The sequence below is a fragment of the Limulus polyphemus genome, unplaced genomic scaffold, assembly GCF_000517525.1.
Source record: "Limulus polyphemus unplaced genomic scaffold, Limulus_polyphemus-2.1.2 Scaffold2001, whole genome shotgun sequence".
In the NCBI taxonomy this organism is placed as follows: domain Eukaryota; kingdom Metazoa; phylum Arthropoda; class Merostomata; order Xiphosura; family Limulidae; genus Limulus; species Limulus polyphemus.
In genome coordinates this window covers 8,216-18,610 of record NW_013667611.1, presented here as the reverse complement: position 1 = coordinate 18,610, position 10,395 = coordinate 8,216, and the positions used below count along the sequence as shown (strand labels likewise).

At 32.2% G+C, this 10,395-nt stretch overlaps 1 protein-coding gene across 1 annotated transcript; it reads left to right on the top strand.

Annotated features, from left to right (window-relative positions):
• The first annotated feature begins 1,247 nt into the window (after nt 1-1,247).
• Nucleotides 1,248-10,236, top strand: LOC106465619 (sodium-dependent phosphate transport protein 2B-like). The gene is made up of 7 exons (XM_013925854.2): nt 1,248-1,367; nt 1,461-1,605; nt 4,350-4,622; nt 5,044-5,235; nt 6,127-6,245; nt 6,796-6,904; nt 8,276-10,236. Exons 1-7 carry the CDS (start codon nt 1,305-1,307, stop codon nt 9,274-9,276), a joined length of 1,902 nt encoding a protein of 633 aa, XP_013781308.1. The 5' UTR covers nt 1,248-1,304; the 3' UTR covers nt 9,277-10,236.
• The last annotated feature ends 159 nt before the right edge of the window (nt 10,237-10,395 follow it).

Here is a 10,395-nt window from a genome sequence, read left to right as displayed (position 1 = left end):
ATGTCTGCGGACTTACAACGCTAGAAACCGGGTTTCGATACCCGTGGTGGGCAGAGCACAGATAACCCATTGTGTAGCTTTGTGTTTAACTTCAAACAAACAAAGAAACAGTATTTATCATCCTCTTGGGTAGCGCACTTAAACAAAACACAATTGCTTTTGTTGTTGTTTTATAATTTTGTTTCAAACTTCACGGGGGTTGTTGTTTGGAGTATGTTATAAGTTTGAGGATAGAAGTATTACTGTAGTTTATCCCACTGTGTAGGGTTGAGTCAATGCGGTAGTTAGTAAGTGAAATCAAATGAAGATCTACCAGCGGTTGAGGGTTCAACTGCATTAATTATATTCATTTCTAATTACCAGGATATGATTTTAACACAGGGACAAATGGTCGTGAAGTGTAGCATTTAAATGTGTAACAAAAAATATTCAGTTTAATAAAACAACAACTAAAAACCAAATTATTTTTGGATTTTAATATTATTTAGTTTGTACATATTTAGAACGTAGTTTCAACCGAATGTACGGCTTAGAAAGGTTACATCAAGAGTGCTAAGAGTCATTTTAACACTGCAAGCAGATAATACTAACAAAGAAAAAAAATAAAAGAAATTCAGAAATGCTGCCACGAACTGAAAATTACAATACGATTTGTTGTTAATATTTGGATTGTTGGTCCGAAAATATCGTCTTGAAAAATGATGAAGTATTATTATATTATTTTTATGTATATTGTTTACCCATGCGATGAATCATTTTATCTTGTAAGTTGACAGACTTTGCTGTTTAATTATTTTATATTCGAAAATCCCTTTGAATTTTGAAATCTGTTGGTTGCTGATCTACGCGCATAGTTTTCTGCGCTTATTTAGAGCGTTCACGTGAATCGCGCGTTTGTACACGAGTCTCTCACGTGAATAAGGCGTTGTAAAAAGAAGCCAATCACTGATATATCCTAGACGGTGTGTCATATCAAGCCTCCTGTGAAATATCAGGGATACATGTCGCCGTGTTCTTCCGCGAATATAAAAAATATATTTTATCGGTTAACCAGTTATATACCTTTAAACGATATCAGTTTGAAAGGTAATATTTTTAAAAACTTAAAACAATAATTGTAAATAACAGTAACCATCATACTACTGAAAGAAAATGGATTCTAAAGAAGAACTAGATGACTCTGCAAAACCAGCCAAGCCTCTCGATTAATGACGTTTGTAATGCGTCATACTTGCTATATATATCTAGGATACGCGCGCGCCGGTAGTGATGTCGGTTAACTGAATACTGTAGTAGGTAACATCATGACTGCCACACAAGATACTTTGGGAGAAAGGCCTGTTGAAAAGACAGAAGCAATGAATCAGGTAAGTAGGATTCTATGTAATAATACTCTTACTATGGGGACACTGGGGGGTTGATCAAAGTGTGAATTTAACCTTTTGCCGTTCCAACGCCAGGTCAAGCTGGACGTGCTGCCGGTTCAGGCCAATGAAAAGAGCAGCCAGCTAGGCCAGCAGACAGCAGAGTATATTTTTGAATGTGAACCGGAATTAGATCCATGGGCTCTGCCTGAACTGATGGACCAAGGGGTCAAGTGGTCAGGTAAACACTTGTTTAAAAACTTCCTGTCGGGTCCGTGGATACTTTCCTTGGTGGTAGTTGATCTGCTTTGTTCAGCGTGTATGCTTTGCTGCAAAGTATACATTCTATAACTAAGTAAAGGCAGATGCGTGCGTTTCAAGCTCTGATGTTAAAACCAAGACTGATAGATCATAATAATATTTTTTATTATGTTCTATGTTAGTATAAGTACGTATGAAACTTTATGTAAAAGAGAAACAATTATTTATCTCTGATGCTTGACCAAACAACACGTTCATATGCTAACATAAACAATAATTATTTGAGAAGTACAATGGTATGAATCACCTATAATCTCAGTATATCGGGTTGACTTTTACCTTTGTAGGTTCTAGATTATATAACCCACACGTTTTCTTATAAAAACGAACTTCCAACGTACTTGCGTCTCGTATTCAATTCCTTAAGAGTAGAACATTTGTATGCTAACTGCTTCTCTGTCTATTTGAAAAACAAAATTTATATACATATATTTATATGAGTATAATCAAATATAAATGTTAAACAGTGATATATTCGAACGAAACCTTGAACGCCAGGGACGCTACAAACCCGGTTTTAAGCCTTTGGTGATTTATTTGGAGGAAGTCAATTTACGTATCATTTAGTACCTGAAATACAAAATGTCTTTGCGTTCGTTGATATATGATTTACACTATATGTATATATAGGTTTCCTTTTTAAAAAATGGTTATCTTTAAGCGATATTGAAACTCCGAGAAGCGATTGAGTCGTTAAAAATGGTATTTACTGGTTATTAAGGTGCTACTATATATTACAGTATCGTTTCCAAATTTATAAAACCAGTATATTTCAAAATGTCTAAAGAACTTTTTTTACAAATGATTTTCAGAAATTAGTTTTTTTATTGTATTAGGGCTAGATGCTTGAACTAGCAAAGAAAATGCTAATCGACCGTTCGAATTACCTCAGTATTGAATATGTGCAGATCTTTGTCGAGTTGGCAAGCTTCCCAGCAAAGCGGTTTATACCGGTACCGAAGCGTTGTTGAGAGTATGCATTGCAGGCAAATGACAAAAACGTAATGTCCGTCGCTCAAGGCAGCTTGGTTGATAGAACTTGATAGTTTGAAGAAACGAATTTTCGAAAGCCACAGTATTTTGCGTTAATTATAGTTTTGTTTCAAAATATAATCACGAATTAAAAATAGGATTATTTTAACCAATTGGCTAATTCAGTCTTCTGTTTTGCTGAACACTTCCCCGTCAACTTTGTATACTTATTTTTTCGTGGGTATTATTCAATTTCAACTTCAAGTACGGTTTGAAATGACGGTGGCTGAAAAAATAAAAGTATTGTTAAATGAAATTTTAAGTTTTCTTTAATATCATAAACTGAATATGGAAATTATTTGTTATTAGTGAAGAGTACACTACAAAATGTACCCATCTAATAATAGAAAATTAACACGGGAAAGTTACTGGCACGTGACTTTTTTAAGCTTCTTTTAAAAAGGTAAAAATACATAAAGCTTCGAAAAGGGTTGAAATATATCAATATCCTCGAATATGCGGGAATTAGAATATGGAAAAATAAAACGGGCCACCAGGATTTATCGACTGGATCTGATAAACGTTTAATGCGTATTTACTCTGATAAGCTCTGCAAGTTATCATGTTTATCATTATAGGTGATTGGGTGCACATTTTTAACTTTAAGAGCAAAATAGTCCCAAATTAATAGTACACGTGGACGAATATGCTAACCGAATTCCATACTTGAGGTCCATTCGTAGTAGCCATAATATCGCGTTATAACGATCTGGTTATTATGTCTTTGGTTATTCTGGGTACTTAGTAATTTTGTTTTTAATCGTATCAAACTGTACGTACACCATCACCTGCTAACATTGTTATTATAACCTTGTGCAACTTTCTTGGACTGTTTGTAAAACGATATGGAAACACCATTTTTGTTATAGGTGACCTGCAGATAGCCTGTTCCCTGTTATACATTTTAATCTCAATGTTTTATTTTATTCAGTGATTGCTTTCAATAAAGATATATCTATTTCTTTTGTTTATACAAAGCGCGTGTTTTACTAGCGTATTTTTTTTTTCAAAATTACTAAGGTTTAATAAGTTCCTGTTGGTAAAATGGTAAACCTGACTGTACCTTTTTTGGTGTGTGATCTTCTTTTTGATAGAATATGTTTGACTGTGATCTTTTGCAAAAAACGGTATGTTTGATTTATCTTTGTGTGTTTCTTACCGGTATAATTATATGTTAAACTGTGTACTTTATTTCTTGAATAATGTACGTTTCACTGTATCTTTGTGATGAAGTAGTACGTTTGACTATGGTATATTTGCCTTTCCTGTTGTTGGTAAAAAACAGGAAGTTTTATTATGCTCATTCTGTGTTTTTTGCTGATGAAATGAATATGTTCCTAATAGTGAAATATGTTTGATTATGTATCTACTGATAAAATGGCATATTTCACCATTTATATGTGCTATCCGTTTCTGATTTGTATCACTTACCAAAACTGAGATGAGTGTTTAATTTTTTTATTACAGGTATAATGAAATTTCATTCCAGGTAAGTATAAATAAAATCTATTTTGTGGACCTCTGCTATTGTTTTTTTTTTTTTGTATTGTTTGAGAGCTTTTACATGACCAGGCTAATATATATAACATTTTATACTGAAAGTAACACTTGCATTTCTGTTAATCATTGCAGAGCTCTCCAGGTCAGGCAAGGTCCTACGTGTATTCCAGTCTCTTGCCAAACTTGGAGCCCTCTTGTTGCTGCTCTACTTCTTCATCTGTTCCCTGGACTTTCTCAGCTCTGCATTCCGTCTTCTTGGAGGGAAAGTAGCTGGAGATGTACTATCCAAAAATGAGTTACTATCCAATCCTGTTGTGGGCTTGATGATTGGAGTTCTTGTTACGGTATTGGTGCAAAGTTCATCGACCTCAACATCCATTGTTATTACCATGGTAGGGACTGACCGTAAGTATGAGATAAAATTAATATTCATCTACATATTGTTATTTTATTTTATTCTAATTGATATGATAACTTTTTTAGCTATCTGAGTGGAATAAACTGCCACACATCTGATCATCAAGGAAACGCAAAAAAATGAATTGGCCAAAATAAGCATGGTACACGGGAGATATATTAATCCAACTTACCATAGAAGGTTGTAGAAAATTATTACTTAAGTTAACTGTAAAGATCATATTCTTGTGTTTTGATGGTATTAACTTATTAACAATTCGATAGTTTGGCGTATCAAGAATAAGATTTTATTTCCGTGGAAAAATGACTTCTGGTTAAGATTAAACTAAAATGGAACATTTCTGAGGTCTGAAAAATCACGTTGTGTTACAACTTATAATACAAGAACAAATTTGTTTTATTTATGCAGTGGTTGAGGTTCGAAGTGCCATTCCAATCATTATGGGAGCAAACATTGGAACTTCCATGACTAACACCATTGTTTCGCTGATGCAGGCATCAGAAAGAAACGAGTTTCGTAGAGCTTTTGCAGCTGCAACTGTACATGATATGTTCAACTGGTTGACAGTTATTGTTCTTTTACCCATAGAAATCAGTACAGGTAAGTCTATAAAACTGAGAAAGTAATAATTGATGGAACATAAAGCATCGAGATATATCTATGAAAAAAACAAGTTGTATATATTTTTTTTTCCATCTACTTTAAGAAATACAGTCAGAACAGACACAAATATCTGTTGAACTACTGAATAATGATTTAGTAAATTATTAGAATTCACAATATTTTGTAGATGTAAGTATCAAAGCCTGTGGGAACTAATTCAGAGTCTTAAATGAATTAAACATTACAAAGTTAATACTTTAGTTGCTACTTCTGGACATACTAACAATTTATTAAGGAAAATTTGATATCATAAACTCCCTCAAACTAGGTTGTTTTTTTGCAATGAAATCTTAAGATCTGAAAAATTGTCTGTATAGTCTAATAGTAACAAGTATCAACTCTAGAGCAGTGGTTCCAGACATTTCTCACTTCATGAACTGTCAAGATTTTTGTTAAAAGCTTGTGGACCATTAGGAGTATATAGGTTTGTAATGTTGTTTCCTAACTTAGCTACTTCAAGAAGCTTTGAAGTGAAAGTTATAAGGCTCGTTTATTTTACAATGAACTAAGAAGGAAACAACACTTTTCTCCCATTCTTAACACATGTAAAAGTTATATATTTCACAGAAATTGAGTCTTTCACAACCAGCAATTTAAAACCACTGTTCCAGAGAACATAAATGTATTTGATTATAGGTCACTATCTGCTTTATATCATTTTTTATTTATTAGTATGACAGTCTCATTAAACATCGAAAATTAATCTTTTTTGCTATGCATTTTATGCTTTATATAACCTTTGATGTTTTTGTTTAATATCTATTACCTTGTTACTGCTTTTCCAGCGTATTAACTTATTTTACACTAACTGATTAAATTAATTTTTAGGTTACTTGTATCACGTAACGAATGCCATCCTTAAGAGTACTGAATGGGAACAAAACAAAGATGCAGATCGTGACTTTCTCAAGAAACTTACAAAACCATTCACAAAGACCATTATTCAGGTACTTATATGAAGCAAGTAGATAAGAATAAGCAATTTATCTCCACCATGTCATGCGTCAATTATGGTTAAAGCTTTTATTTTGTAAATCTACAGAATATTCCAGAGTAAGACACCATTCTTTCTCTCTGAAATATGATTTGATAATGCCAAATGCAAATTTATAATTAGTATTTTTTTATTGCATAATATTTTGTTGACTTACTTACTAATTACTGTTAGGTAATTACAGGATTGTAACTGCTAATTCAAAAATTGTAATGAAATTAATAATGGACAATTATAGCTGATAGTTTTCTACTGGTCATTCAGTGGGTTTGGTTATATTAGATCAAACTGTTTAATTTATCATTTGTTGTATGTGTTGAAATGTTACTAGATAGTCATATTTCATTATAAGAATTTGTGAAAAATTTATACATATTGCAGTAAAGACATTAAATTTCGTTTATTTCTTATTAAATCTCATGAGTTATGAATTAAGGTATCAAACACTACAAAACAGTTCTTTTGACTTCTAAATAAACCTCTTTTTTTTTTCTCTTTAACAGCTAGACAAAAATGTTATAACAGCTATAGCCAACAAAGATGAAACAGCCAGAAACATGTCACTCATAAAACAATGCTGTAAGAATAATGGAACTGACTGCATCAGTGAATGTAAGAATTTTTATATGACTTTTAGGAAAGTAAAATCATATAAAAGAAGTGTAACTATGGTAATGGCCAGAATCTAAAACCTTAAATATGCTTAAAAAAACTGCAAACTTTGGTGGAGTTCTCATCCTAAATAACCCTCATCAGAACAGAATATCTGATTGAAAATATTAAGTTCCACATTTGTTTTCAATAGTGTTTTAAATATTTTTCTGGATTTGGTAACAAGGAGGGTTTTTTTTTCCTATTTAGTTTTCTTAATGTGTTGCCTTTACTTTAATTATCTCTGAGGGACATGACATTCAAAGATCAGTATGGTAAGAGAGGAATTATGATGTCAGATTAAGTTCTTGGCTGGAGGTAGTTAATGTTAAGTCAAGTCAGTAGTTTTGACCAATCATTTGATGGTTCTGCAATGCCAGCCTTTGTAATCTTAAATTTTGACCAAATTCAGTATTTAAATAAATAGACAGGAATGAATAAGAATAGTATCTAATAGAATATATCTTAATTATTTTAATAAAACATCACTTGCATAAAAACAACCCATCCACTCACTAATAAAAATTTACCATTTGCCTCACAATAATTATATAAAGTTACAACACTTTTTACCATTAGCAATAATAAAAGTAGAATAATTGATTTGGTCTTTGGAGAGTAACTACAGGTAAGTGTATTTTCATAAAGCACAATCTACCTGTTATCTTAATTACATTTGACTGTCATTGGACACAACTAGCAATGCTTCTGAAGCTTGAAATAGATGAATCTTATTCATATTCAGTTAATCATGTTAAACAACTTAGTCTATGAATAAGACATATACAGAGGATTGAGTATATTATATGAAAACTACTTTGGATCCTCACCAAATCGTAACAGTACTACTATGGTACAGTTGAATAGCGTTTTAGTTAAGTTTTTAAATTATTGAAAGTTTAGTAAATAACGTTGCAACAATTTTAGATTTTATATCCTCTAACTTTGGAATTTGCACCCTTCCTCATTTATGATGTGTTTCCATAAAAAAGTCTACATTTTATATCTATTCATCCATGTAAGGTTTATTAATTTTTTATGTAAGAAATAATAACCAAGTTGCACTTCAGTTGTTAAAATATTTACATTTCAGTTCAAGTATTTTTCATAAAATTTCATGATTCTTTGAAGTTGTACTAAACGTTACTAATAATCTTAGTACATGACATAGCTGTTATTCATTTTTAATAAGTAAATTTCTTTGAAAATATTAAATTATTTATTTCATCATGTTTTATTTCATGTGTCAAAATTATATGATGCTATAAAATTATTTTTCTGTTTTTCTTATGATCATGAAATATCAATTGATAATTCTTTCTTTTTTTTCAGGTAAATTTCTCCTTAAAGGTTTGAACTGGAGTGATTCGATTGTAGGGCTACTTTTGTTAGCAGTGTCACTGGTTCTTCTTTGTTCCTGCCTCATTCTACTTGTTAAACTTCTTCATTCCATGCTTAAGGGACGCATTGCTGTTATCATCAAGAAAACTGTTAATGTAGATCCACGTTTCCCCTTCTCCATGTTTGTAGGTTATGTTGCAATTCTTATTGGAATGATCATGACCATTCTGGTTCAGAGTAGCTCAATTTTTACTTCTGCACTTACTCCTCTAGCAGGTATAGGAGTCATATCTCTGGAGAGGATGTATCCGCTAACCTTGGGTTCCAACATTGGTACAACAGCAACAGGGATTCTTGCTGCACTTGCAGCAGACAAGGGACACATTCGAGATACGCTCCAACTGGCCTTCTGTCATTTGTTTTTCAACATTAGTGGCATCCTTCTCTTTTATCCTCTCCCATTCATGCGATTTCCTATCACTCTTGCCAAGCTGTTGGGTAATCTAACAGCGGAATATCGATGGTTCTCCATCGTTTATCTCCTCCTAATGTTTGTCTTTGCTCCTGGTATTGTATTTGGTCTGTCATTGGCTGGCCCAAATGTTTTACTTGGTTTAGGTCTCCCACTTCTTTTGTTTTTCTTTCTTATCATTGCAATCAACATTATTCAGCGCAAACGCCCAAGTCTCCTTCCATTATTTCTGCAGAACTGGATGTGGCTTCCAGAGTGGTTGCATTCTCTGGATCCCCTGGATCGATTCCTTACAAGAATTCTCAGATTGTGCAAATGTTGTAGTTGTATTACTGATGCAACCAGAGCTCATGATGCCAACATTTTACCCATTCCACCGAACACATCACAAATAAACTTTTTAGATACACGACGATCATCTTCGGCATCAAGCGACGTTATTGCATTACATGGTGTAGAAAATAGTGCACATGGTTGGAATGATAATAAGTCATTGGCTGCAAGAAACACTTATTTATGAAACAACTCTCTCTTTAAATGATAATAAATAAGGGCCAATTCTCATAAGATCAGAAGAAGAACCTTCAGCATCTTTTTATTGTATGCATGCATGAATGAGGTAATAATGTTTACAGTTATTAAGCACAAGGATGGAAAAATATCTACGACATAGTATGGATGGATTATTTTATTAAATAGGATTTTGGATTTTACTGAAATACTGTAAATAAGCAGATTCTTGAGTTTTCTTTTATATGTAAAGTTTTGAGTTGCTTTTCTTTTATTGATTTCACTTTGAAATGTTATTTAGTGTTGCTATATTATTATTGTTGCTCAATATAATGGTTTGATTTGTTCGCTTGGACAAATATCTAAATGCTACTGTTTAATTGTGTCATTTGTACAAAAAAATATAAATTTATCGTTGTGATTGGCTGAAAGTACATGTTCCTTACTTTTCTCATGAATAAATTATTACATTTAGATATATCTTAGAAAAGTTATTTCTAAAATTATTCACACCATTTGGCTCTGAAGTTTTTATAATCAAGGATTATAATAATGATGTAAACATATGTAACTCTAAGATAATTCTGCAGCCCATAGTGGAATGCTGCTGTATCAGAGATAAAAGTGTTAAAATTAACTGTTTAAAATAAAATAAATATTGACGATGCCGTTAAAATTGTTGTAATGGGCGTTATCGCCAGATGTCGCTTATAACTGTAAAACCTGTTTCAGAAAAGCACATTTTTTCTTAGTCTTAACTTAAAATTTCTGGACGTTAGAATAATTATGATTTATATTCGGAAGCCCATAATATCTGAAACATAGAATACTTTAAGATGTAATTTAAGCATAAAATCGTTAATTTCAATCGCTAGATTTGTTGTAACCACTCCTTGGCTGTTTGTCCAGATTGTACAGAGCTGTATATATATAGTGCGATAACAATTAATAAGAGTAAAATTGTATATTTCTTTTTGTACTGTTTTTATTTCTAATACGATTTCAATTTTTTTTTTTTTTTGATGGGGTGGGTGATTTTATAAAAACTTGTAGATGAATTCTGCAGAAAAGAACCATTCGTAACAGTGAATCATGTGCACAGGTTCAGTTTGGAATTTCGCGCAAAGCT

What these genes read in the sequence shown, in the direction of transcription:
- LOC106465619 (XM_013925854.2), top strand. Translation starts at nt 1,305, where the DNA reads ATGACTGCCACACAAGATACTTTGGGAGAAAGGCCTGTTGAAAAGACA. An exon ending in AGACAGAAGCAATGAATCAG is followed by an intron (nt 1,368 to 1,460) that starts GTAAGTAGGATT and finishes TTCCAACGCCAG; the next exon opens with GTCAAGCTGGACGTGCTGCC. An exon ending in TCACAAAGACCATTATTCAG is followed by an intron (nt 6,246 to 6,795) that starts GTACTTATATGA and finishes TCTCTTTAACAG; the next exon opens with CTAGACAAAAATGTTATAAC.